The sequence below is a fragment of the Chiroxiphia lanceolata genome, chromosome 5, assembly GCF_009829145.1.
Source record: "Chiroxiphia lanceolata isolate bChiLan1 chromosome 5, bChiLan1.pri, whole genome shotgun sequence".
Taxonomy (NCBI): domain Eukaryota; kingdom Metazoa; phylum Chordata; class Aves; order Passeriformes; family Pipridae; genus Chiroxiphia; species Chiroxiphia lanceolata.
In genome coordinates this window covers 52,148,030-52,175,799 of record NC_045641.1, presented here as the reverse complement: position 1 = coordinate 52,175,799, position 27,770 = coordinate 52,148,030, and the positions used below count along the sequence as shown (strand labels likewise).

Genomic DNA, 27,770 nt, shown 5'->3' with positions numbered 1-27,770 from the left:
ATCAGGCAAGGAGTCCTCCTTCCTGTCACCCCAGCAGACAGAGGAGCTAACCCACATCAGTAGGTGGCTTCTCACTGTTCTCACATGCCAGAAGGGCACTTGAGCAGCTTGAGCCAACCATCTCCATGGGCTGACACAGGTTGATCCATGTTGCCCATGGCCATGACCCAGTTCCCAGCTCCCTCCCTGCCTTCCTGGCCAGAGTACTGGGTCCATTGCACAGCCACAGGGACACCACCCAATCGGCAGATAAGAAGCACTCCATTCCCCAAGTCCTGCAAAGCCCCGCTGGCTGTGTCCAGGGAGGGTTTACACCACAGAGATGAGATGAAGCCCAAAGCGAGCAGCCATGGGTGTGGGGGAGGAGTTGGAGAGCATGGATTTGGGGAACTCCTAGGATGCACTTAAAGATGTGTCTAACACATCCCAGCGTCATTAGGGTGAGGAGTCATTCCTGCTTCCCCAAGCAGTAACTTCAGGCTCACCCAGATAAATCACTTTGTTCAGGTACCCTTTGATAACATTTACAGGATTATCTTCACCACTTGGGAACATATTTCCATACTGATTTAATGAAAGCAGAGATTCTGGAGTCAGCAGAAGTTGGAGCCTCACAGACGGCTCCTAATCCAGGAAATTGGATGTGGTTGGAAATGTTTCAGCAGTCAAAGCTTGGGAGATCCTGCTCATTCCTGATATGAGGCTCCATGTCTGCAAGATAATAAATCTGTATTTAGAACACCTAATCCTGAGTTTAAAATACCACAGGCCACATAAAACTAAGTGGCTGAACAGGTACAAAGGTTCTCTCTCGGTGGAAAGATGTTGAAAATCACTGAAAGAGTAATTGCAGCCAAAACAGGCTTTTGCCAGCTGAAGAGCGCTCTATACAAGTGGACTTTGGTCACGTAGTCCACAGGCTTTTCAGCCAGGCCCTTTCCCATTCCTCCAAGGTCATCACTTGGGATGCCCTATCTATCACTGCATCCCTCACAAGCAGACTTGGGGGCAGATCTTCCCTCTTTTGCTTCAGAAACTTGCCTGACTGGGCTACTTCTTTGGCAGTTGCCAAACCACCTTGGTTAGAGCCACTCAGCTGCTCAGCCCACTGTTTCAATTCAATCTCAGAACTTGCAGTAGCTGGACTCCAGCCCTCAGCACGCAGGACCAGTCTGGGTATGCTGAGGCATACCAATGCCTATCAGCTAGACCAGAAGGCATGCCCAAAATCAAAGCTACTCACAATGATGAAACTCACTTTTGGCAATCATGTTTCTCTCTTCAGCCTAAGCTACATTACAGCTTGGAGGTTGGGAGGTGTGAGGATGTCCATGAGGAAAGTTGTGAGCTTGAGAAAAAGTGCCATCTCAGCATGGAGAGATCAGCAAGGGCTCTTTGGGTATCAGGGAGAGTATAGGAAGAAGGCTGAGGCCCTGGCAGAAGAGCTACAATGAACATCATGAGCATCCCTAGCTACAGATAGGGATGGTTGATCCCTTCTATGGAAATGATGGGTCACAGCCACCACTAGGGGATGAGTGCCCCAAAGTCATCAGAAGTTCTTTGAGGACCATCTGGGATTGCTCACTGTACAAGGGCAATTTGCACTTTCCAAAGACGAGTGAGCAGATGGGATATCGTGCAAGGAAAGGCTAGGGAGAGGGCAGCAAGTTGCTCCCAGGAGCCAGGCTGTCTCTGAAGCACAGGCCACACTGGAGGCGCGCAGGGTTAGGACCTGAGTGGGATGCCTACCTCTAGCATAGCACATGCTTGGTAGGGTGATTTCTGGCCTTGCACATGTGTGCTGGCTGTGAATTTGGGCTGTCCCTGTCATAGCAGCTGGCTCTCCTACACCCCCTTTTCCTGATCCGGTCCTGTCCAGGGCACAACACCCATTTGGAGAAAGCAGGTGCAGGTGCAAACACCACCTAGCTCACCCTCATGACCAGAGGTGAGGCACTGCTGAACTACCTCAGTCATTACTCCTCTCTCCACACTTATGGCTCCCCCTGGCCAAGAGTTTGGCATGGACAAGGGCACAGTTTGCAGCAACAACATCACATCCAGTCACTCCCTTTGGACTCAGCAAAGAAGATCTTTGATTCTGAAGTTACAATGCAGATTCCTGACTCTCCCTCTAATACAAAGTTAGGATTCGCAATGTGATGCAGGAGAGCTCTCCTGGGAGGAAGGGTAAGGAGAAGAGCCCTGTCCCACTGTTGAGTTCCCAGACAGCAGGATAAGGCCATTTGCTGCTAACTTTCTGGCACATCCCCCAGCTGGCTATCTGCTGCACACTGATAAGGAACAAAGTAGCAGGAGGTGAGGATTGCCAGCTCTAGCCAGCCTGGCTTGCCCTTCTTAACCCACAGTGACTCTTCCTTCTTTCCTTTGTTACCATCTGTTGTTCTTTAGATGGTCTCTAATCTTCCCAGCAGCATTTGGAGGAAGGTCCCTGGACAGGCATGACTCAAGGACCTGGTGGCTGCTAAGATTCTGTTGGAGTGCCCAGCTGCCAGAAATGCTGCAGAAAACACAGAACCTACCCCACACCTTTTAAATGGCCCTCCCCATCTCCATCTCTATGTGAGCAAATATTTACATACTTCCCTTCTCTGTCCAACATTTTTTGCAAGGGAACAGTCCCTTCTAGTCCAGCCCCTAGACTATGACTTCAGCCGCAGCTCATGTACTTGAGGAGATGTCTGGGGTTTGGTCTCAAAAAACCTTGGATTTGAAAGGAACTGATTTAATTACACACATATCCTGAGCAGGGGGAAGCTGACTCCATTCACTTTTTCTCCTGCTAGTATGGAGAACTTCTTCTCCTGCACCACATGACCCCTCTATCAGGCTCAAGGGCTGAACCCTGAGGACGGTTACCAGAGGGAGAAAGAGGGACCAGGCATGTTAGAGCAGAGAAGACCACTTTGGCCTTTACTCCAGCCCCTTTGTGTCATGGGGTGATCAGCAACCTGGCCAAAGTCTGAATCCTGCACCTGCCCTCCCCAGTTCCAGCAGACAGGAAGGTCTCCCTGCTACCTCTGCTGGCACTGATGGCACCAGCTGGAAATAACCAGGAGTGCCAGCCTCTGAGGTCATACTTAGGCAGGTAAGAGGGCTGGGGACTATCACATCTTCAGCAGAGGGGGAACGATGGGCCTCATGGAAAAGGAAGAAGAAAGTGTTTCAGTGAGTTTCAGTTCTGGGCCTCTTAAGGAAGTCACAGAGCGTCTTGTGATTTAGAGAAAAATATGCAAGACAAGGAGAGCTCTAAGCCACAGGCTTGGCACACTGCCTGAATTTTTCCCTCCTCTTTCAGTGTAATTACAGTTGAGCCATGTAGTAATTGGGTAACTTTTTCCAAAGGAATCCTTTCATCCAGAATGAATCATACTTGCCACAAAGAGAACATGGAGGCAGATAAAAGACGTATAGATCCTATGGCTTATTGTGACAGAAGCATTTTGCCCTCATCCCCTTCTTCCTCAGTCCCCCAGCTGCGTTCAGGGTAGGTGCAAGAGCCAGTCAGCAAGTTTTCCTGGATAATTCCTCCCCAACCTTCCAAGGCAGCTTCCTCCTGGTTTGCTGTGCCCTACAGCCAAGATGAACTGCATGGGTTTGAGGGTGTCTATGGATTCTGTAGAAAAAGGACTGTTTTCCCTCCTTGTGGTTCCTGTACCTACAAAAGCTGTGGTAAGGGCTGGATCAGCAGCTGGATGGCCTCTGGGGACAGAAAGGCTTGATACTGCAGCTGAGTGACCCTGATCCAGAGTCAGTTCTCTGCTCCTGGGGTTTCACCTGGACCACAGAGTTTCTGAGGCACTGTGTGTGCTCAGTGACATTTCTTCTGTTCCAGACAGCCTGAGCTGAAGAGCCCAGTCCTCCCGCCAGACCCTTCCTGCCAAGTCTCAAGCCATCTGACCCTTTTCCGAGTGGGATAAAAGCCTTGGATAGTAAAACATTCATTGTAAAACTATTTTCCATTGGATTCATGGCCACACACAGCTGGATCTCCTCCTGGAGTGGCCCGCAGCCCGCTTGGAAGAATTGCGTTAAGCATTTTGGAGAGGAGGCTGAGCGAGGGTGGGAGGAGACAGTTCTGCCTGGTAGACCCTCCCTCCCCACCAAAAGCAAGCCCTGCCACGCTTCCCATTGGTGCCTGAGGTGGAGAAGGGCTGGGACAACTCAGTTCTCCATCTATTTAAAGGCAAGGGTGGGGCTCTGAGAGCTACTTGCCTGGGACTGCTGCACATCCCTGGAAAGGAGCGTTATCCTTCAGAGCAGCACCATGTCTTGCGTGAGTAGAGAAAGGGATGGGGCAGCTTTGCTGGAGGTGGTGCTTTGTTAGTGGGGCTGTGAAGAATGTGTTGGCTTGGTGTGAGGGCGCTTATGCTATCCTACTCCACCTGCACATCAGCCCCTGTGTCAGAGGGTCTGATAGAGCTGGGTGCCTGCTGCTGGAGGTAAAAGTTCCCTGCTGATCCCCTATAGAGGAGTGGCTGCTATTTTGTGTTCTGAAAGGAGTGGTTCTTTGCCCCTGCAGGATCCCTTTGGGGAAGTACTGGGGGGGGGGGGTCCTTGTTGGGTTGGGCCCTAAGCTGGGGTAACCTGTTTTGCAGCAGCTCGGCTCTGGGAAAGCAGCTGCAGTAATCTTTATTGCTGTCTGAGCATCTTCTCTGGGCAGCCTTGCTGCTTGCTTCCTGTCTGAAATTTTCATTAGTCACTGTATTGCTATTTCTCTCTTTCTTGGAAGGAATGTGCTTTACAGAAGTGTTCTTCTGTGAATGTCAAGGACTGCATTCAAATATCTTAAGAGCAGGTGTCAAGAGAATGGGGTCAGGCTCTTTTCAGAGGTGCCCAGCGACAGGGGATGGTGCAACAGGGGATGGGGCAACAGGCACAAACTTAAATATCAGTTATATCTGAATATGAGAAAAAACTTCATCACTGTGAGGGGATCACAGAGCACTGGAACAGGGTGCCCAGAGAGGTTGTGAAGTCTCCTTCTCTGGAGATATTCAAAACCCACCTGGACATAACCCTGTACAACCTGCTCTAGGTGAACCTGCTTTAGCAGGAGGGTTGGACTTGATCTCCAAGGTCCCTTCCAACCCCAAACATTCTGTGACTGCTGGAGAAGAAGAGTGATTACGCTTCTTTGATTAATTTATCTTTCATGAGGCTGAAGGTGATTAAGCAGGTATTGTCCCAAATGCAAACTTATTTATTAAAGTGGAATGGGAAAAGGTTTTCAGTTTTCTTGGGGTCTTGCCTTTGCTGTGATAGCAAGTGAGTACATATATGTTTGCCAGGGAATTTTAGTCCTAGAAAGAAGATGGGGAAAGTGTGTATGTGGAGCCAGAGAATATTCTTGCAAATGCTGAGCTACAAAAAAACCCCAAATCTCCAAGCCCTTGGGAACTGGGAAACAAGGTATCTGAGCCCTTTGACCTGGGCAAGGCTTGAAGTTCAAAAACATGCTAGGGGAAGGGACTGGAGGCTCCATCCATGCCAGCCAGACTTGTACAGGATGATGTGAGACCCACAAGGCACACGGGTGTGTTTGGAATGGGGTGGGTGTGATGGGAGAGTGCAGGTACTTACAATTCATGTCTGTGAAATACAGATATGCTGATGAGAGCAGCAGGAGAAAGGTTGGGAAACTGGGCACATGTCCCATGTGATTGGGGTAACTTCTCTGGGATGTCCCTGGTACAGTGCCCCAGGGGGAAGGGAGTTTCCCTGTCTCTCCATGGGTCCAAAGCAATGCATCCTCTTGCAAGGCAGCAGGGAGAGCTGCCAAGTCAGAACAAGTGAGCCAGCAGGTACTGAGCTAATGTCTCTGCCTCAATGTTCCCCAGGGACCAGTGTGCACCAACTTGGGCCTCAAGCCTGGCCAGCGCCTCACTGTCAAAGGGAAAATCGCACCAAATGCCAAGAGGTAAGCTGTACTGTGCTGCCCAGGGATGGCCAGGGCACCACACTGAGTTGTCTTCTGCTGGTGGGGGACAAAAGGAGTCTGTCCCTTGGGTAGGAAAGGAGAAGGGGTTAACAGCATCAGTGCTTCCCAGTGAGTCATCACCTAATGCACATTGCAGACACAGTACTGCCAAAGGGCTAAGCCAAAGCAGATGTGAAGCTCCAGCTGCACGAACTGGCAGTGACCACATCCTCTCTAATGCAGGGTAAAGGAAACAGAAGCTGTGCCTATACTGAGATTTGGGTTGAGATCATCCACTCAGCCACATCCTTTGCCCTGCATGAAGATGGCCCAGGAGCAGGGGCACCATAATGGTGGAGTTGCATCTCATGTGCTGGTGGGGAAGGAAGGAGGAAAGATGGCGAGCAGACAGGTTGGCTTAAGTGGAAATATACTCCTAAATGTACAGGAATTAGGGTGCCTGGGGCCCCCACCAAAGCCTCTGCAGCAGTCCCAAGCCCTTGTGCAGGTCTGTGGCTGACGGAGCCCCTTGGCAGGAAGTAGCCACTGTACCAGTACTAGCGGTGTTCCAGAAAACAGGTCCCAGCATTTCCCAGTGCCTTTGAAGTTTGATACTGTCAGAGGGAAGCCTCCCAGGCTTTCTCTTGCCAAATAATATGCCTCCTCTCATCTGGGTAAGAGGCCTAGAGGCAAGGTGGATGCTAGGCTAGGAAGTTTCATCTCACTGCCGCTGTGGATACTTTGGAATAGCTGACCACGTAGTAATTATTTCAGCTGCCTGCAGGATGGGGAGAAGACAGTGGCTGTCAAGCACCAGCTAACTGTTTGGGGCTGAAAGGAAATCTGTGGAAAGCAACTGACACCTTGAGAACTGCTTTGGGTGCAGGATAACTCTCTACTCAGAGCTCTGTGTGCTGAACATTCAATACTATGGTAGCATGTTTCTCATTACCTTTTTTTTTTAAGCAGTGTTGATGTCTGGGTTTTTTTCTCTGCAGCTTTGTGATGAATCTGGGGAAGGATGCTACTCACCTCGGACTTCACTTCAACCCCCGTTTTGATGCTCATGGTGATGTGAACACCATTGTGTGCAACTCCAAGAAGGTGGAAGAGTGGGGTGCAGAGCACAGGGAGACTGTCTTCCCTTTCCAGAAAGGGGGCACAGCAGAGGTGAGGCATGCATATATATATATATATATATATGTACGCACATATATACTCTCTGTACATGCTCTGGTGAAAGGAGGGTGTTTGACACAGGACACTCAACTGCAGGGGCTGTCTCAGGGCTGTCTGTACAGGAGGTGGCTGGCTTCTCCTGCTTGGCCAGTGCCACCACTTAGGGCTCTGAGCATGATGGAGGGTGGGGATCAAATGTGCAAGCTCCACCTGGCTAAAAGGGATATTACTATTGAACGGGAATATTACTATTGAAAGGGATATTACTATTGCATCTCTTGGGAGACCAGAACAACACTCCTACTGTTGAAGAACAGGTTATGCTGCTGAGCATGTTCACCCTGCAGAGTGGAGGGTGGTACAGGGAAAAGGCTTTAGGGTGTCTTGGCAGAAACTTTTGACTTTTCTGTTTGTCTTGTAGATCACTTTTGGTGTCAACCAAAATGATGTGACAGTCCACCTGCCAGGCCACCAGTTCACGTTCCCTAACCGGCTTGGTCTTGCTGTCTTTGACTACTTTGATACACAAGGGGACTTCACGCTCCAATCCCTCAGCTGGGAATAACTTCCTCTGATGCCTCCATGTCAAAGATGCAGAAAAAACAATTAATAAACAAGAGTTTTGGTCTAGCCAGTCTCAAAATCTAATTTGTTCCTGCAAGTCATCATGGGTTGGGCATCTTGCTGGAGGAGTGGGTGGATGAAGGTAGCCAACTTTAGGTACTATAAGTGGATGCAATTGTGCCATCCTTGGCCATGGATGGAGAAGAGGGTGAGGATTTAAGATGGAAGATGGAAGTTAAAACGTCTGAGTTCATCCTCAGGATGAAACACTGGGGCTAGTTGTGACTGGGAGGGAGAGTGAAAGGGTCTCTTAAACAAAGTCACCCACTTTTGAGGTCTGGACTGACACCTTACCCTGTCTGAGTAAAACTGGTTGATTAAATCTATCTCTCCCTAAATTAAGCATCCCTGGCTGGCTTCAGACAGCGTTCAGTTGCTGTGCTAGGTAAACCTGGCGGGGCATGGAGTGAGAGGAAAGTCCTCAGTTGCACTAGCTTTGGTTGTACCCCTCTGAAGAGGCTGATCCTACTCATGACAGAGCTCTCCTATGTCATCTTGGGATCTCTTGCTACTGCGTGGAGACAGCAGTAGAAAAGGCTGCCTTGCTGGGTGTGGCAGGGTATTGTAGAGGGCTTCTCATCCAAATCCTTTCTTCCAATAGCTGCAGAAGCACAAATAGTGTTGTATTGTGGCACTTGAGGGCAGTACCCTGGAGGAGTCTGGTTTTATTCTGCCCTGCGTGCTTTGCCTGGTCCATCCAGAGCTGGGAGAGGTAGCAATGCCCAGCTGGGGCGTGGGATGCTAAGGATGTGTGCCCTACGCTTTTGTTACCCCTTCCCTCACATAAGCCCGAATGAGCCTGAGCACTTCTCAGTCTAAACTGAGGCTAGACTCTGAGGAGTCTGAGATGATGAGGCATGTTTGATGTTACTGCATAGCTGCCTTGGGGGCTCTCCCAGTCTGATGCTACCTTGGCAGCAATGATTACTGCTGTTGGGCATGCTGTGCCTGCTGGGCATAGGAAAGGTGGGATCTGCTGTTTCCACAGTGCACAGCTGTTACCAGGTAAGTCTGGGATAAAAAGGCCCAATTTTTGTGCCCTCACTTTCAGGCTTGGCTGTGAGCAACACAAAGCACTAACAATTTGATGTCCTACAGGATTCCCTGCAGGCCTGGCTCTGCAAATCCCATTAAAGAGTTGCAGAGCAGCTGGAGAACAGCAGCAGCATTACCTCCTGTTCCTAGGTACCCAAGCAGAGGGAGGCTGGGTTGCTAGGAATTGTGAGGCTGAGGAGGAAGAAAGAGATGAGAGCTGAGCTGAGAGGCAGGAACACTTGGGGTGTACAGGCAGCTTGAGGCTCTGCAGCTGGATCTCACTTGAAGCCCTGTGTTGCCCAAAGCCAGTCTGCTCTGGATGATCACTCACGCTCTTTAGGGCTTCATCTATAACAGTACATGTGACATCTGACATTTGCCACCCTGTGCATAGGCATAGCTGGGGGACAGCATAGCTTGGGGACTCTTCCCATGGGGTGATACGGATGAGACCATCTTTTGTGGAGAAGAGGAAAGAGTTCAGTTGTATGGAAGTGAGCCATGCTAGGCTAGACGACCTCAAGGCAAGAGACCTGGCCGAGTTTACACAGTGGTCTTGACACAACCTAGCAGACTGGGGTACATTTAGTAGACCACAGCAGGGCTATGGTGCTGGTGAGGTCACCATGAGCTGTGACAATGGATACAGAGTGGAGCTCTCTCCTTGCAGCTTTCTCTGCTAGGCTGATCTTGAAAGCTAAGCAAATGTGCTGACCTCCCTGAGCTGTACTTCGTGGAAATCTCACAATGCCTCTTAACTGCACTTGGCAGTCTTTCTTTAGAAAAATTCTTCAAAGATTTTTTTCGTGAAGGGTGGGTGAAGAAAGCTGAGTGGTAGCTTTACCACAGGAGAATGAACCTTAGTCAGGTCTCCTGCCAGCGTGGCTGCTTCTTGAAGTGACTCACTGCTCCTGTGAAATCTATGACTCACTGTTGTCCTGACTTTGTTACGGCTTGGCCCGTTGCTAGCGAGGAGGTGAGGGGTGGCGAGGGTTCCCCAGCTGTATAATTTAGATGTATCAAAGCTGACTGCTCCCTTCCACCCACTCCCCAGCCTTGCGCAAGGTGGAGGCTGGCATGAAGGACTTTAGGATGGAGTCAAGAACCCCAAGAGAAGCATTCTCCCCCTCCCCACAGATGAACAGGATGAGCATCCATGCAAAGGGGAAGGCACTGCAACAACGATAGAAGACACTGCATGCTGGCACGGAAGGTGATGCACTTTTATTTCTTGACCTGACCCCAGACAAAGGCCAGGAGATGTGCCCAACCTGGGTCACTGCTCACCCCTCGCTTTCCCTCAGAGACCCTGACAACTCCTTGAAAGCCAGGGGGAGGCCGTGGCTTCCTGCAGCCTGCCGGGAGGGTGCTGCAGGCTGTGCCATGCCAATCCCACTGTGGCCAGGGCGCCGGCAGTAGCTGCTGGTGAGCAGGGTGTAGAGGAAGGGGTTGACACAGCTGTTGCCATATGCCAGGCAGGTGACACCGAAGTTGAGGTAGGCCTGGGCAGTGGGGCTGATGCCCAGCCCATCCTTCTGGTACAGCCCCGCCAGCTGCCAGGCCCAGAAGGGGAGGAAGCAGGCCCAGTAGACCACCACAATGGCAGAGATCCTGGAGAAGAGCCGCTGGGAGGGGGCCCGGCCAGCGACTGGCAGCCCCAGGCCCCAGGCTGAGGCCCGGTATGCCCAGCCCAGGCGGGTGTAGATGATGCCCAGCACCACACCGGGTGCCAGGATGCTGGTGGTAAACAGCACTGTCAGGTAGAGCCGGAAAGCTGCTGGCGTCCAGGTGGGGATGCAGATGCGCTTGCGGGGCCTGTCCCCCTCCCGCAGCTGGGTCATCACCATCATGGGGGCCGTAAGCAGGAGCGAGAGGAGCCAGAGGATGGCACTGGCCAGTTTGCGGTAAGCATTGCTGACCCGCCTGGCCTGCAGCGGCCTTGCCACCGCCCAGTACCTCTCCAGGCTCATAGCGGTCAGAAGGAAGATGCTGGCATGCATGGTGAGGAGGTCCAGGCTGAGCAAAAGCCTGCAGCCCACATCCCCAAAGAACCAGTCATGAGCAAAATAGGTGCAAACCACGAAGGGGATGGTGGACAGGTACAGGAGGTCAGCCAGGGCAAGGTTGATCACATAGACCCCCAGGGAGCCTGCTGAGTAGCCCACCACCCTGCCAGAGGCCACCGCCACCGTGTAGATGTTCCCCACCATCCCAGTGAGGCACATGACCAGCAGCACTGCACCCAGTGGCCCCGTGACCAGGCTGTCCCCTCCCAGGACACTACTGTCATCACCCCCACCGCTGCTTTCCTCCAAGAAACTACCACTCTTGGGATCCTCTCCAGGCCTTGCGCTGATGAAGGAAGGGTTGTAAGACATCTTTGAGTAGGGTGAGCAAGAACAAATCAAGCTCTCAGAGACCTGTTCCTTCTCCACTCACTGTATGGGACACGTCTAGCCTTAACAGCAAAACAGTCAAGGGAAGAATGGCGAGAGTTCATCAGACATAGACAGGTTATCCAGAGAAGTCTATTCCTCACCTCCAGCTGCCCAGTCCATTTTGCTGATCTTGTCCATCACAAGCTCTGTCCGGTTGTTTCCCTTAACCATCAAAGGGCCAAGAAGGGGACACTGCCCTCCCCTTCAAGACCAATAGGTGCAAGATAACTTCTGCCAGCCAGGAGGAAATGTCTCTTCTCTTTACCAGCTCCTCATTTGTTGCTGGGCCCGGGGAAACCAGTAGACTTGGTGAATAAGCGGATTTCTGCTCCCAAGTCTGTGTCGTCTCAGCTTAGACAGACTCTGGAGAGGTGAGCTCTGCCCCCTGAACCAACCCCCAAGAGCTGCCTTGACCACTGCATGCAGGAATGTGTCTGACTCACAGCTTCACACACCAGTGCAAATGCAGTCCCAGTTTATACTGCGCTTTTAGCCACTAACTGAGGAGCCCTGCTGGCTCCCTCCTCTTTCTGGCAGACATGATTGCTTCCCCTATATCTTCCTGCACTTTTCTCCTGCTCCCTCTTCCTTCTTGTTCTTATTTCCCTTTCTTTGTCCCATTTCCCCTTGCACACTTGTCCTCATTTGAGAGAGGAGGCAACTGAAACACAAGACTCTGTAACATGGTAAGGAAAGGGAGAAAGCACATGATGTTGTAGCTTTAGAAGGGAAACAAGGAAGTTGGAAGTACAATAGGCAGGGAGCAGCCACACTGCTCTCCTTAGCCCTTAGCCAAGCCAGGCAGAGAGTCTGTCCCCCATTCCCTCTCAGGGACATCAGGGCCCTCTGAGCTGTAGACAATCGATGTAGTCCCCAGTTTGCAAGCAGGCCCATCAGATGGTAGGACATCTCACATTTTCTGTCCTGGGCCCTGTTCCACCCTTGCTCTCCAGCCAGCAGGAAGATCCTAAAGACTCAAAGGGCTTGATATTTTAAACCTAGTCTTTCCTCCCCCTCCACAAAGACTTCCTCCTCCTCTCCTTCTCCTTCTCTAAGCTTTCCTCTCCTTCCCTCCAATCCCCTCACAGCAGGGGGCAGAAGCCCATTAGGTAGGCACAATCACCTTCTAGCAGGACATCATCCCGTGACACCGATGCCAATGTTACCCTGCTCTTTCCTTGCCCACATCTGAGCCTCCTCATCTCAAGGAAGACACGGTGGGACAGAATTTTTAAAGCAGAGACAGATGCATCACACTAAATATGCTCTGCTGTTAGTTCACAGGGGTTTTCAGGCCACTCCAGCCACACTCTTTCGCATCATTAGTGTATTAGCTTTGTTGTGGCTGAGTCAAATGACTCTGCTCATCTCCATCAGCAGTAACTCAGCAGCAAACAGGAGAAGGAAGCATCCCATCGGTACTCCCCTCACTGTGCAATGGCCTTTGTTTTTTAGGAAAGTCATGTTCCAAACAGGGAGAGATCAGCAAACTGCAGTGAACATACACTGTTAGGTGGATATTTCCATTGCGCCATGGCAGCAGCATGAGTGATGCTGCTCCTCATCCAGGAAGTTGATACTCCCAGCAGACTGTGGTAGTCTCAGCACAGAGAAGGGTCCCCAGAGAATCAGCAGGGGCCCATGACTTTGCCCATTTCGCTCTGATGGGAATAATCACAGTCCACATGCCCCAGGAAATACAATGAATAGCTATGGCTCTTTGCTCTGATTGATTGTGCTTTTTTTTCCAAGAAATGACCTCATACCTTAGCAGTTAGCAGATCAGATAGTTTTGGAAGTTAAACTAAATTAAAATGGGATTTTTTTCATTTATTTCTTAGGAGCTAATTAAAATGCTGGTAGTCTCATTAATTCTAGTTAGCTCCCCTTAATACACAAGATACTTTCCCTCACACTACCTGTGAAAAACTAAACACATCAGACACTACAGTCACCAGCAGAACTCAGCTGATCCTTCCATTATGTGAAACACAGCTCTCCTAGGGGAAGCTTTAAGAGATGAGCTTTAAGACAAGACCCATGGGTTGATGTAGTGTTTTGGGCTGTTATTAGAAGAACGTGAAAATACAATTTCCCTGTTATACTACTGCATAAAATAATATGTATGTGTGATATACAAGATAAATGTATGTAATGTGTAGGTCCTAATGTTCAGACACCAACCCCTAGGCTCTAGTAGAGTCAGACTCTGAACTCCATAAATGCTATAATTTGCTTTCCGCAGGACCCAACTTCTCTCCATTGGTTTGACTAGAGACTCAAGCTTGACATCTGAACTTCAGTGGCATGAATATCCCTCACAGTATCTTCCCTAGGGCAGTATTCTGCCTCCCAGCACTTTTTGTTATGCGCACACACACACACACATACATTATCCACCCGCTCAAATGTATATTCACACATTATTTTTTAGATGATCTCTTAATCTCCTCTGTAGCAATCAGAGGACAGTCTGCACACAAATGCAGTCTGAAGAAACTTTCAAGCCCATACAGAGCAGAAGGAAACAGGCCTCACATTTGGCTGGTAGGTTACATTTTTTAAGTGACCTTTCTCAACTACAGCTCTAACTGATCAAATATCTAGATGTTTCACATCTCTGTCACCAGCAGAGACCACATTTCTTTTAAAGGAACAGGTTCTCTTAGTCCAGCAGCCCCTGCAACCTGCTGGGGTGCCTGGCTCCAGCCAGGCAGCTGTTTTCTTGAGTAAGGTAGGTGGCTGTCTGTAGTTTCACGCAGGAGTAATGATAGGTCCCATGTCCAACATAGTAAGTGCCAAAGTTTTCAAGGTCTGATTGATAGGCAAGACCTGCCAGCATCCAGTCAGATCACAGCAATTTAACAGGGACAGGTTGTACTGAAGATTCAGACTCAAAGTCTTCCACCTGAAAGGAAGCAGCTTAATTGGGCCCTCAAAACAAGTGGACATTCTGTGGGGGCAAAAGTGCTTCAAGGGTGCTTCAAGAGCACAGTGTTTCTCTGATGTCAATCTGCTCTCCTCTTCTGACAGCCACAGGACCAGGTAGAGTGGAGTCATAGTTCCTGAATGGTTTCCTAGGATTTAAACTTGAAGTAGGCTTCAACTGTAGTAAAGGAAAAAAGGTAGTGAACTAGGGCAATGCCCTGAACTGGAGTGGCAGGAGGGGAAGGAAACAGCATCCAGGCACTTACTTGCATATTCCTGTGGTGTCATGGCCTGGTTGATGACGCTAGTGAAGGCTTTGATCCACTCCAGCTGGTCAGTCTCTGTCTCGCAGGTGAAGAGGTATTCCCGGTCAGGGGTGACAATGGTGATGCCATAGTGCCAAGAGAAGTTGCCCTGTGTCCCTGAAGGCAATCCCTTCTGGACGCTATATCCATTCTCTCTGCTGCCCACAAATACCTCACCCTTAGCAAATGCATCCTGCACATCAGGAGGGAAAGACAGTGATTTATGGAAATCCAGAAGAATCGAGGAATAATTACAATGCACCTAAGAACAGGAGAGAGTGTGTAAGGACCAGGGATGTAGCAGCAAAAAGTTTTGGAGGTGGTCGGGGAATTCAGAAGAGCAGGGAGTCTATGCTCAAAGACTGTAGTGAGAAGGAACATCTAAGGGCATAGGTCTTGAGAGGTCTGAGAGAGAAACTGGTGCTCCTGTCCCTCCATGTCACCCCTCCATCACCACCTTTACACTGCTGCCCTCCCTGTTACCATTGTTTGCAGGCAGCAAAACAAACACAGAAAGCATGTGACCTGAGTGGGATGGAAAGGGGAAGACTTAGAGCCCATCCAGAGCAGCTGGGGAACCTGCAAGCCACCCTAACTGAAGAGCAAAGATTCTGGTTGCACTTTGACCCTGCCCTCAGCACCGTTGCCTGCAGCTGTCCAGCAGTCAGATCTCCTCACCAAAGGATCCTTGAAGTACATGAGTCTGCGGTGATCCAGTGTGAACCAGCGCTTCTTAAAGGCCTCTCTCTGCTGTGAAGGGAAGAGGTGACATATGTAAGGGGACAGTGCCCTCTGCTGTGAGCAGTACGAATGGATCCCCAAAATTCATCCCAACCACTTGAAGCAAGCCCCTGCCTTAACTGCAACCTCCTCCTCGCCCTTTCTCAGCTGAGAGTGGGGGTCAGTATCGGGTTTTTCAGTCCCAGCTGCTGTCCCCAACTCTTGGACTGTGGTGAAGGACTCCAAAGTTGAGACAGGAGAAATCTAGACGCTAAATACCTGTAAGGTCACGCACACACAGACACATGCAGAGAGATCTGTCGCTCTGGGAGAAAGCAGGGACTCTGGCTTCATCTACTTTCACATGTGTCCTTCCCCTTCCTTTAATTCTCCCCTCCCTTGGTGCACACACACTGTTCCCACGGGTGTCTAAAGAGTCAGGGGGGAATGAGGAAACAGCAGGAGAAAAACATTGAGGTTGGGAAAGCCAGTGGCTCTCTGGCAGGTCCCTGTTAAGATTTTTTCTAACATAGCAACTCACCTTGGGACCAGTCTTCTCCATGTATCCCTCCTTCAAGAAATTTCTCGTCAGACGATTTTTAATCTGACAAAAAGGCAAGAGTAACATTCACCTAGCTGTGCTTCTTTGCTATTCATTTCCCCTCTGCCCTTCCAATTCAGTCACCTTCCCTCAAATTCAGTCACCTTCTAAATTCATATTTCCTGAACTGCCTAGCCAGGAGTCACTTCTGCTTCCAAAATGCCCAGAAACAGCAGAAAGCAGTTGTTTTCTGACCACCACAGGCCCTTTTAAACATACATTCTCACCCCTCTATCTAGACACTGCAATTTCCACTTCTGTACCTGGGGTTATAATAGTAACTAATGAGCTCCTTAATCACATAAGCAGTGGGAGACTCAGCACTGTGCTCTAGTGCTGTCTTACCTCATTATCGCTGGCAATGGGAAATGCTACCTTCAGATAATGGAACTGCACAGAGCGAATGGCATTGAACCAGTCCACTATCTCCTGAAAATGGAAAAGGACAGGATAGAAAGCTCAGCCAGAGCAACAGTGAGCCACCTAAATTCACCTAGCCCTACGCTAACTACAAACGCAGTCAGCTCTCTTTCCCCAGCACTCTCAGCATCTCCCTCATTTGCAGACAGCCAGCACAGAATCATAGAGTCACAGAACATGCTGAGTTGGGAGGATCCCAAGGATCATCGCATCAAACTCTTAGCCCTGCACAGGACCATCCCCAAGAGTCACACCATGTGCCTGAGAGTATCATCCAAACACTTCTTGAACTCTCTCAGCCTTGGTGCTGTGACCACTTCCCTGGGGAGCCTGTTCCAGCACCCAAACACCCTCTGGGTGAAGAACCTCTTTTTAATATCCAACCTAAACCTCCCCTGGCACAACTTCAGGCCATTCCCTTGGGTTCTGTCACTGGTCACCACAGAGAAGAGATCAGTGTCTACCCCCCTTCTCTCCCTCATGAGGAAGTTGTAACTGCAATGAGGTCTTCCCTCAGTCTCCTCTTCTCTGGGCTGAATAGACCAAGTGCCCTCAGCCACTCCTCATACGGCTTCCCCTCAAGGCCCTTCACCATCTTCGTTGCCCTCCTTTGGACACTCTCTAAAGCTTAATATCTTTCTTATATTGTGGTGCCCAAAACCGCACACAGTATTCAAGGTGAGGCCGCCCCAGTGCAGAGCAGAGTGGGACAATCCCCTCCCTTGACCAGCTGGCAATGCTTTGCCTGATGCCCCCCAGGACACAGTTGGTTGTCCCGGCTGCCAGGGCTCTGCTGACTCAGGGTCAACTTGTGGTCGACCAGGACCCCCAGGTCCCTTTCCATGGCACTGCTTTCCAGCATCTCATTCCCCAGTCTGTATGAACACCCCAGGTTGCCCCATTCCAGGTGCAGAATTCAGCGCTTCTCCTTGTTGAATTTCATATGGTTGGTGATTGCCCAGCCCTCTCATTTGTCAAGGTCTCTCTGCAGGGCCTCCCTGCCTTCGAGGAGGTCAACAGCTCCTCCCAGTTTTGTGTCATTGGCAAACTTGCTTAGTATCCCTTCCAATCCTACATCCATTTATGAAGATGTTGGAGAGCACAAGGCCTAAGATGGAGCCCTGTGGAACTCCATTTGTGACAGGTCACTAGTCTGATGTTACCTCATTCACTATCACCCTCTATGCTTGACCCGTGAGCCAATTGCTGACCCGCCACATGATGTGTTTATCCAGCTGTGTGCTGGACACTTTGTCCAGAAGGATACAGTGAGAGACAGTATCAAAAGCTTTACTGAAATAATAAAAAAAATTATATCAAATGGCTTCCCTTGATCAAGTAGGTGGGTTATCTTGTTACAGAAGGAAATCAGGTTTGATAAGTAGGACTTTCCTCTCATGAAACTATGCTGGCTGTGACCAGTGACTGTATTGTCTTTCAGGTGTTTCTCAATACCTCCACAACTTTCCCAGGCACTGAAGTGAGACTGATAGGCCTGTAGCACGGCTGACCCGTTCCCCACATGCACAGGCAGCACATCTCCACATGGTCTACAGCAGCTCCTCCCACACAAACCAACTCAGCCAGTGCTCTTGCTCTGCTCCCTGCAGCAAAACTCTCCCACAGACACACAAACACAGAGCCAGAACCCCCGCCCTGTTACCTACAGCAACTCACACACCCCATCCTACCCATGTTTCACACTATTTAATATCAGCAGCTTCTCAAAGCACCTCATTGGCTTTGCAGTGTTTGATGCTAAAACCAGATACCTTTCCACTTTCATGGTAGACAAATATATTACGGGTCTTGTTGTCTTTGAGATAGGTGATCTGCAGGCCATTGGGGTTCCCAATCTTCTCTGGCTGGAACGTGGCATTGATGACATCTATTTTAACATTAAGTTTGGGTTCTTTGGCCTGAAAACAGAATGGCATTGATCATGCATGAGCAATCTAGAAGAAAGAGACCTGAGCTATTGACTAAGTGGGGCAAGGTAGGGTCAGAGGATTTTAAAAAGTAATAACTTACCCTTCCCAACAAAATGTATCACACACACCCTTCACTATGTGGTGTGCTCAAGACCAAACAGCGGCCCAACCCACTCAATTTAGATTTGAGCTGTGCCTACTCTGGAAGTGCCAGTGAAACACTGAAAGTGTTTTTGACTTTACAGCTGAGCCAGTCTAAAGGCTAACTGACCTCAAAAGGAAAGAGCCCACTCTTCAAATCATAGAATCCTAAAAGCATTTGGGTTGGAAGAGACCTTTAAAGGCCACCTAGTCCAACCCTCTCTGCAGTGAGCGGGGAACTCTTCAACTAAATCAGGTTGCTCAGAGCCCCAGTCCAGCCTGACTTAGAACTTTTTCAGATAGAGTGTCCACCACCTCTCTGAGCAGTCTGTTTCAGTGTTTCACCACCTTCATTGTAAAAGAATTCTTCCTTATATCTAGTTTAAATCTATCCTCTTTTAGTTAAAAACCCTTATCTCCCTTGTCCTATCACAACAGGCCTGCTAAAAATAAAAAGTCTGTCCCCATCTTTCTCATAAATCCCCTTTAATACTTGAAAGGCCACATGAAGGTCTCCCCAGAATCTTCTCTTCTATAGGCTGAATCCCAACATTCTCAGACTGTTTTCACAGAAGAAGTGTTCCAGCCCTCTGATCATTTCTGTGGCCCTCTTCTGGACCTGCTCCAACAGGTCCATGACCTTCCTGTGCTGAGGGCCCCAGAGCTAGATGCAGTGTTCCAGGTGGGGTCTCACAAAGGTGGAGTAGAGGGGAAGAATCACCTCCCTCAACCTGCCTGTCACACTTCTTTTGGCACAGCCCAGCTTATGGTTGGCTTCTGGGCTGCAAATGCATGTTGACAGCTCATGACCACATTTTCATCCATTATCCCCCTCATCCCTCTCTTCAGGGTTGTTCTCAATCCCTTCATCCTCCAGCTGGTATTGATACCAGGGATTGCCCAACTCAGGTGCAGGACCTTGCACTTGGCCTTGTTAAACCATATTGGCCCACTTCTTAAGTTTGTCCAGGTCCCCTCTGGACATCTCCTGCTCCTCCCTACCCTGAGCCATCCCCTCCTTTGTGACAGCATATTAGCACTTGCCCCACTCATTTCAGGGAGATGAACGAGCAGAAAAGTAACCCTTCTCAAAACCAACCAGAGAACAGGTTTTTGCCAACTTGGCTCACAGTGGGGTGAGGTTGGTTCCAGGGATGGTGCAGGATTACACATCCAGGGAAATGGACAGGGATGAAGTGAAAGATCAGTCCTTTTCTCAGCAGTGAGGGAAGCACAGAGGGAGAACATAAGGAAATGTCCCCCTGACAGTGGAAAGGGGACCCCTCTCCTCTGTGACGTTTCTGTTATCATCCCCGGGCTGGGCTAAGCAAGGCAACCTCAGAAACATGCGTAGGAAATCAGAACATCTCTGTGACCCTGCTGCTCTGGGTGGAGTACTCACTGAGGTGGGAGTTGACCACCATACTCACATCCTGCTTGGTGAAATACTTCAGACATCCCTCTCTCTCAGACAAGAGGAACTTGCGGGGTAGGAACTGCCCATTGTCTCGACCTCGCTTCCAGAGGATGCCTTCCTTCACCCCTAGGAGCAGAAAAGCCGCTTTTAATAGCACCTCCCATGAGCACTGTAGGCATCAGAGAGCTGCACACAGCCAGGGGTCCCAGCCACCCCTCTGGGATAAAGCGTATGATGGACTATTGCTGAGAACAAACACTTGAGAGGTGTCACCTCTGACTTACAGCTGAAGATGGTGGTGTTCCTGGGTTTGCAGCCCAGATAAACGCTCACCAAAAGACATTTCCAGATTCTTCGCACCTCTTAGTCTTTCTCTCACTGCTGCCTCTGACAACATGAGAGCTGTCTCCTGTGAACACCAGAGTCCTGGCCCATGCAGACTCTGGTGTGGGCCCAGAACTCTTCCTACTTGACTTTGCAGGCCTTTGGGCTGCAGCACCCTTTGTCACAGCATTGGCAGTGATATTTCAAAGCCAACAGCCATGGTCAGAGAGGGTGGCATGCAATAGGACAGAAATTCCTTACTGCAGAGGTCTGTCTCCATCAGGACATCAAATGCCTTTGAAAAATTCCAGCTGGTAATACCAGGATTGGACGCAACCTGTGCCAGTGCCAGCCTATGCTTCCTACAGTTTGATTCCCCCAAAACAATGCCCAGTAAGTATCAGTTTGGTTCTCTCAGGAGTACTTGTGGGACTTGCAACAATGACACTTCATGATGGTGGGAAGTTTCCAGCAAAGGCAACAGTCAGGACATTTTGATGCTGTGCTCTGCTCTTACCATCAGAATATGGCAGCTGTTTTCCCAGCTCGGTGAATTCTTTGCGTTCATATTTGGCCCGTATCCACTGTTCTCTCAGCACTCTAAGGAGAAAGGTGACAGGTAACTCAGAAACAAACTAGAAGAACTGACAGAGAATTGCCCTTCCCCCTTCTGTATGCAGCAACTTACTGGCAGTCATTGTAGGTTGGCTGGTAATAGTAAATAGGGATGTGAGCTTCATATGTGGCTTTAGTCACAGCATTCCCATGCTTGGCCAGAAACTGCAGGGTTAGACAGAGAGTTAGTGCTTTGCCTTTGATGCAGACTCATGTGGACCTTTTTCTTTTCTAACCCACTACAGGGCTAGATGCATATCTAGCTCTAATGGAGCATTCTCTTTCCCCTCCGTTGCAACATCCCAGCAGTGTGGCTACAGGGAGGTGGGTCTCAAAGGTCTCATCTACTCTCAGACGTTACACTGATTGCACCTGAATCAACAGCATGCCATAAATGTCACTTCCGTGGGGCTGGATGTACACACGTTCAGTGGGTTTGCTGCCATGCCCCACATCTCCTGGAGAGTTCAACAACAGCTCTGCAACGCCATCTGGGAGGACATTCCAAACCTCTTCGGTCCTCTTCCAAAGAGCAACAAGATACAGATTATTTTCTTTGGATCTCCAGAAAATATTTTCAGTCCCCTGGAGATTAGTGAGTTGAGGGGACTGTAACAGGGAGAAGTCAAGTTTCTATAAATGCCACTTTTCTCAAAAAATCATATTATATCTGGAAACTCTTCTCAGAGAATGGAATTGCCCAAGATTTTCCCCTTGGACTGTTAAAATCAAAAGGAGACATTGAAATTGGATGGTGTTGACAAGTGAAAAATAAGTAACCTGGAGCAACAAAGACCCTTAGCCTTAGCAAGATACATTGCAGGAGCTCTGCCTTTGCCATAAAGTAACAGGGCACAGGGAGGCACATAAAGCAAGTGCATCCTCCCTCTCCCTGATTGAGTATCAGGAGCATGAGTAGAAAAGGAACAGATTAAATCAGATTACATCTCCAACCCTGTGAGGCCAAAGGGCTAATTTTTCCAGGACACTTGGTGTATAGCCTAGACCCAACCCACCTGATGTACCAATGGGGATAAAGATCTCACCTGCACCTGAGCATCATCCCAGTGGTCCATCTTCAGGGATTTGACTTTGCTGATGCTAGGGATGTTGCGATGAATTCCTGAACAGCTGAGGCATATAAAGACACCCAAAGTAGAGGATGCCCAGTCAGGATCTGACAGTATAAAAAAGGGTATGACTAGAAGTGATGAATTTCCCTGGCAGATATGCCTCACCTGAGAATGTAGTCCTGCGAAACAGAGAGCTGGGTGATCACAGTTTCATCTGAGCTGATTAATTAACACCCAATGTACAGATGCCAGTCAGGAAAAAACACAGCTATTAGTCCCTCATTCTCTCTGTTTCAACCACTTTGTCTGAATCTTTATTAATGTATACCTTGAAAAACTTCAAATGCTCCCTTTGCGTAAAGGGTCACCCAAGATGAAAATGAAACCACCTCTGGGAAAAGACTCTAGGAGTTGTTTAGTGCATCATAGCAAACCCCCAACAGTATTTTGTTCAGAAAGTGGAAAACAACCTCGAATCTAAAATTTTCCTGGAAGAATTTAATAAGATAAAATGGTACTAATTAGTCCAGTCCTAATTTGGCTTGAGTGCTCCATTTGGGGGTTTTTAGCAGCATTTGTAGGACCTCAAACTGGGTACCCTTTTGAGAGGGCTAGCCCTTCAGTAAATATAATCTCCTAGGCGAGTGTGGCAGGTTGTCAGTTCAGAGCTGAGTCATGAAGGAGACAATGCCCTCCTGAATCATGCCTTCTTTCTGGAGAAGTTAGGATTTCACTGGGAGCTTTCCTGTCAGGTCCTGACTGGGCATGACCTTGATTTGTATTTGAGATCTAACACGACTACAACCCACAGTGCTGCAGCTATGCAGCCCCTGCTTATCTAGCACTCCCACATCCCTGTCCTTCTTCCCACCAGCGCTGTTGCAGCATCTCCTTCCTGCTCCCTTGCCAACACACCTCCAGGGAGAGGAAACGAATATCCAGAGCAATGTCTTCCCTTCCTCTCCACCCCAGGCTCCTGTGTAGTCCAGATAACCAGCATCAAATAGCTGCTAGAGACCAGCCCCAGCTCCTTGCTTCCAACTCTTCCTCCAGCATCCTTCGACGACTCACCTGGCTTCCCGCAGTCTGCGCACAAAGAGTTTTCTGCTCTTTTCCACACCTCCTTCAGGGCCCTCATGCTCCGCTCGTTTCCTCCGGCCATCACCTCCTAATGGTATCCCCGAAGGCAGGGCAGGACAGGGCCAGGAAGGCAGCTGCCTGTGCCTTATGCACCTGCAGGCCAACGCAGTGGGTTGCCCAAGGGAGAAGGAGCCACCAGAGAGACAAGCTCTGGCAGACGGAGGGAAAAGGGGAAGGCAAGAAAAGCCTTAAGGTTAATGGAAAGCGTACGGAGGCCTGCCGGTGCACCTGAGCCGGCTGAGCACAGGCAGGGGCAAAGAGGCTGGAGGCTGAAGTGCACCCAGACTGTGAGTGAGGAGGAGGAGGAGACCTGCCCCATGGGCGTGGAGGGAAGTGCAGCAATTAACCACAGAACTGGTTTTTCCGCATTTCTGCTGGCGAAAGGACAGGCCAGGAAAAGAGCACAAGCAGCAAGCGAGCTGATAAAGGAGAGCTGGTTTTGGACAAGTGGCCGCCAGGCTGTGACAGGACTTGTGTCAGGACTTGTCACACTGTGGGCTAGTGGGAGTTGGCTTTGGCTGCCCCTACAGCACTTCAGGAACTTCTACCAAAGTCAGCTGGCCAACACAGAGGCATTACACCCATTTTTAAGGCAGGAACAGGGGGGCAATAAAGGTTCAAAAGTTCAGCCAAAGTCACTCAGCCATCAGCCAAGAACATGGCAGTCTTGATGCCCCCACGAATTCCTGCCAGTACCTTTCACCACCACTACAAAACCCACAGCAGTCCAGCCAGATCCTGCACCAGGTCCTGCATCTTGGATACTCGGTGTCAGAGCCGTCCTTTGCAATTGCCTTCCCTGGCTAAGAGGAGCAGCACAGGCATCACTAACACCAAGCAATGACAGTAGCTCAGAGCTTTATTGAAGCATGTTCAGATGAAGAATTGAAAATTTAAACTATTTAGAGGAGTGACCCTTATTAAAGAGATGTAGATTTAAATCACTCAGGAGCGGCAGAACAAATCTCAGGGTGTGAGATCGGGTGCTGCACTGGCACGTCCGCACCGGGAAGTGCCATAAAATCTTTTGCTGAGAGGGAGGTGAAGAGGAGTGGAGCTGGAGGTTCCCATGCTTGACGCAACCCCCTGTCCACTCTAGGCTGGATGCTAAGGCCGGGAACAGGGTCTAGAGAACTCCATGACCCTGCCTACTCTCTCCTGCTCAAGCCAGAGGGGGCGGGCGGCACAAAATGTCGGGCGGGGCAGGGGCCGCCCCTCGGGCCCCGCGGCGGCGGAAGGGGCGGGCGGCGGCGGCGGCAGCAGCAGCGTGGTACCGCCATGGGCCACAAGAAGAAGAAGAAGGGCCCGGGCGGCCGTGAGGGGCGGTTGGTGCTGAATTTCGACGAGGAGAGGCGGAGGTGAGGCCGGGCGGGCCAAGGGCGAGGAGGGGGGAAGGAAGGCATCCCCCGGGCGCTAAAAGCCGGGGGGGGGGGCTCTGTGTTGCCGGCGGCAGGGAGTACCTGACCGGCTTCCACAAGCGGAAGGTGGAGCGGAGGAAAGCGGCACTGGAGGAGATCAAACGGAAGCTAAAGGAGGAGCAGAGAAAGATGAAGGAGGAGGTGAGAGAACGGTCTTGTGTCCCCCCCTCTCCCCGCCGTGGGAGCGCGGCAGGAGGGGCGGCAGAGGCGCCGCAGTGACCTGTTTCCATCTTTCAGCGGCACCAGGAGTACCTGAAGATGCTGAGCGAGAGGGAGGAGGCGCTCGGTACGTGCTGGGCCCTCGGGTGGAAAGAAAGAGGGATGTCTGTGGTCCTGGGGTGATAAGGGCTGGGGCAGGGATGCTCGCACATTGTCCCGAAACAACAGCTGCTCGCTCCTCCCATGTCTCCCTGGGAAGCTGGGCAGCGATCTGAGCGGTGACCCCACAGCCCTCTGGCCCTGGGGGACAGGAGGTCAAGTGGGTTGTACAGAGGGGAAGGAGGCAGGAGGGCATCTCCAAGGTGTTCACCCGGGTCCCCACAGCAAGGAGAATGAGCTTGCCCTCCATGCCTGTAGTGCTGGTGTTCAAGCCCTGCCTGCGATGGCTGGGTGTCACCCCTCCCCAGCACAGTGCAGCAGGAACAAGTGAGTGTAAATCGTGACAAGTTGGGCACTTTGCAGTGCAGGATTTCTTTGTCTTCCCAGATGAGGCTGATGAACTGGAGCACTTGGTGACATCTCGGACAGAGTCTGTGAACATCGACCACCCAAACCACATCGTAACAGTGACCACCATCAGTGACCTCGACCTCTCAGGGGCACGCCAGCTGGGACTGACCACCCCTGTGGTAAAGCCTCTTGCTACCTCTCTGATTGTATCAGCTTGTAAACATTCTTGGGGCTGGCTAGTGCTCCCTTAATATGCCTAAAGACTTGCAGCTGGCTGGGAACAGGGATGAAAAGGGAAACTCATAACTTTCATATTTTTCCACAACTTATGTTGGGCCTCTAAAGAGGAAGAAATGTCCTGTGTGAGTAGTTCACTCCAAACTCCCTGGAATCCTTTATTTGTCCCACCTGACCTTGATTAAGTGAAAGGTGGCACAGGACTGGATGGCAACATTGTAGTATTTTAAAAGCAGATACAACACAACAAGCAGCAAGATTTCAGGCTTTGCTGCGTAGACTGTCCATAACCTCTTTCCCATGTCCTGTCCAGAAAAAATTACTATTACTGTTAGGAAGTATTTCTTTCTCCGTGGTTCTGTGCTTGGACCACAAATAAGGAAACCATTTAGTTCTGGTTGTGGTTGCTTTTATTCTCAAAATATGTTGTAACTGAGATCTTATATTTGTTTTATAGAGACTCTCAGGTACTGGTTGACTTGATCTCTTTTAATCTTTGTGACTTGTGGCTGGATTTGAGCTCTTTGGGGAAGTGTCTGTGTTAACCTTTTACATTTGTAAGGTCATCTTCTAGTCTGAAAATCCACTTAAAGAGGTCTTGATAGTAATTTAAGAAAAAGCTGAGAACTTTGGTTCATAATTTAGACTTCAATTGATGGCCATTAAGATCATGCTGAAGTTTTAGTATCTTAGGGTGAATTACTGTAGGTCACTGGTCATCCCTTTCCAAGGGACTGCGATAAGAAACCTTGAGACTTGCATAGCAAGGGATGTGGAGAATTAAAAAGTCTTCATCTGTGACTAGATGGTTCACAAAACAGGATGAAACCGAAAAGTCAATGGAAATGCCAGAATCACAAAACTGTTTTCTTTTTAAGGGAAAAAGTGATGGATCAGAAGAAGAGAAAGAGAAAGGGGAAGAGGTGGCGAACAAGCCTGTAAGAGCAATGCCTAAGAAGTCCAGAAACCCCTTCCTATCTGACAAGTATGTATAGATTCATTCAGGCTTTTGCTGCTGTTAGTCTCTGGAAGCTGATCCAGCAGCGTGGCTGCAGGAGGGGATGCGGTGCTGCCCAGTCGCTGCGGGCAGGAGCCAGCAGGGGCCGCTGGCGGAGCATAGGCTACCCGAACGCTCCGGGCCCATCCCGCGGGCTCTGGTGACAGCGGCTGGAGGAGGAGAGTGGGCTTCGTGCTCTCCTCTTTACCTAGTCCTTCATCTCGGCACATACTACAGGATGCAGAACTTCTCTCTAGGGCTGAAGGTCAAAAGATCTTAAAGCTGAAAGCTTTGGCGTTCTCCACATTTTTCAGTATCCAGGTTTTATTACTACTCTGGGGATGTGGAGAATTACTTAACTCTGTAGTGTCTGGGCAGCCCACTGATCCCAAAATTAATTTTGGTTGTTACTGCACATGGAGGCTTGCAAGTTTCCTGCACGGCTTGGAGTTCCTCTCAGGCATGCCATGGCTGGCATCCTTCCCTGCAGAGTCACACAGGGCTCTTCTGCTGTTGTTGTGGTGTCACCTTGTTTCTGCAGCCTTTAGTCCCCAAACATTTTTCTCTTTCTGCCCTGCACAGAATCTCTGCTCTTACTGCCACGCTGCACATGCACAGCCGGAAAAAGACGAAAGGAAAGAGATCCCAACGTGGGCAAGGTCCACGGAAGAAAATCCAGAAGTCCGGCACAGGACGAACCACCAAGACTCAGCGACGGAGACTGACGGGCAAAATGGGCCGTGACCAAGACTAACAGAGAAACTAATGTTCAAACCACCAGCTAGGACAGTGCTCCACATCTGGCCTGCTGCTCTTTGGGGCGCTGTTGTTGTGGGCAAGCAGCTTGTTTACTTGGTGCTCTGACCAGCAGTGAGCCCAGTTCAGCCTTTCTTTAGCCTCCGGAGCACTGGCCAGGGTGACTAGACACTCTTCCGATTTATTTCTGCATTGATCTCCAGCTAAGTGTCTGAGTGCCGCAGAGTCTCTTGAAAACTTCTGCTGATGGTCACATCTGCTATTTGGTGTAACCCTTCTGTCGTTGGGCCTCCCCTTTCAGAGCTGATATTTGGCTTTGTCAAAGAAAAGGATCTAGGGCAGAGTGCAACAGGCACATCATCACCAGGGCAATTTGAGAGACTTGGAAGAGCTTTGCTTCCACTCCTGCATCAGTGCTCTGGCATTTCTGCTGTGCAGTAAATCCTTTTTCCATGGAGACATGGTGTCATCTTGTCTCAAGCGTTTCTTCACCAGTGCCGCACCAGAATGCAGGGGTGCTTTTTGTTTTGTACCTGTGCCAGGTGAAGTTGGGTAACTTTTTGAATAAATCTGAAGTCGTTTTGCTAAGAAAAAAACCCATTCGTGACTTATCTGAAGCATAACAGGAGCTGTGCTAATGCCAGTACCAGCTGGAAAGAGAGGGAGGTAATTCCTGGTGCTTAAAGGATATTGAAATCCACTGGTGCTTGGAAAATGGAATAGCTAGGAGCTATTTCTGTGGTAAGGCAGAGCTAGCCAGAGCAGGAATGGCTCATTCCATTGTCTGCTGAATATGCCGATCTTAACTGCGATAGCTCAGAGGAGTATGAAATGCCCTAATGCCCTTGCTGTATGTGG

The 27,770-nt window shown here is 49.9% G+C and overlaps 4 protein-coding genes across 5 annotated transcripts; 2 read left to right on the top strand and 2 right to left on the bottom strand.

Annotated features, from left to right (window-relative positions):
- Positions 1-4,182: 4,182 nt before the first annotated feature.
- Positions 4,183-7,753, top strand: LGALS1 (galectin 1). Its single transcript, XM_032689197.1, has 4 exons — positions 4,183-4,300; positions 5,865-5,944; positions 6,943-7,114; positions 7,545-7,753. The coding sequence occupies exons 1-4, from the start codon at positions 4,292-4,294 to the stop codon at positions 7,686-7,688; spliced, it is 405 nt and encodes a 134-aa protein (XP_032545088.1). The 5' UTR covers positions 4,183-4,291; the 3' UTR covers positions 7,689-7,753.
- Positions 7,754-10,063: 2,310 nt separating this feature from the next.
- On the bottom strand, positions 10,064-11,996 carry LOC116787516 (urotensin-2 receptor-like). The gene has a single exon (XM_032689196.1). The coding sequence runs from the start codon at positions 11,158-11,160 to the stop codon at positions 10,066-10,068; it is 1,095 nt and encodes a 364-aa protein (XP_032545087.1). The 5' UTR covers positions 11,161-11,996; the 3' UTR covers positions 10,064-10,065.
- Positions 11,997-13,759: 1,763 nt separating this feature from the next.
- On the bottom strand, positions 13,760-23,104 carry LOC116787515 (arf-GAP with dual PH domain-containing protein 1-like). Of its 2 annotated transcripts, none has more exons than XM_032689194.1 (11): positions 22,767-23,104; positions 21,669-21,799; positions 20,696-20,787; positions 20,525-20,607; positions 19,697-19,809; positions 17,967-18,113; positions 16,120-16,203; positions 15,715-15,777; positions 15,132-15,203; positions 14,415-14,646; positions 13,760-14,297 (listed from the first exon to the last, which is right to left on the bottom strand). In XM_032689194.1, exons 1-11 carry the CDS (start codon positions 22,855-22,857, stop codon positions 13,975-13,977), a joined length of 1,431 nt encoding a protein of 476 aa, XP_032545085.1. In that variant the 5' UTR covers positions 22,858-23,104; the 3' UTR covers positions 13,760-13,974. The 2 variants fall into 2 exon arrangements, with proteins under 2 accessions (XP_032545085.1, XP_032545086.1); XM_032689195.1 differs by having other exon boundaries at positions 14,187-14,326.
- Positions 23,105-24,059: 955 nt separating this feature from the next.
- NOL12 (nucleolar protein 12) lies at positions 24,060-27,508 on the top strand. Its single transcript, XM_032689379.1, has 6 exons — positions 24,060-24,193; positions 24,289-24,394; positions 24,491-24,539; positions 24,959-25,101; positions 26,038-26,144; positions 26,739-27,508. Exons 1-6 carry the CDS (start codon positions 24,114-24,116, stop codon positions 26,908-26,910), a joined length of 657 nt encoding a protein of 218 aa, XP_032545270.1. The 5' UTR covers positions 24,060-24,113; the 3' UTR covers positions 26,911-27,508.
- Positions 27,509-27,770: the final 262 nt, after the last annotated feature.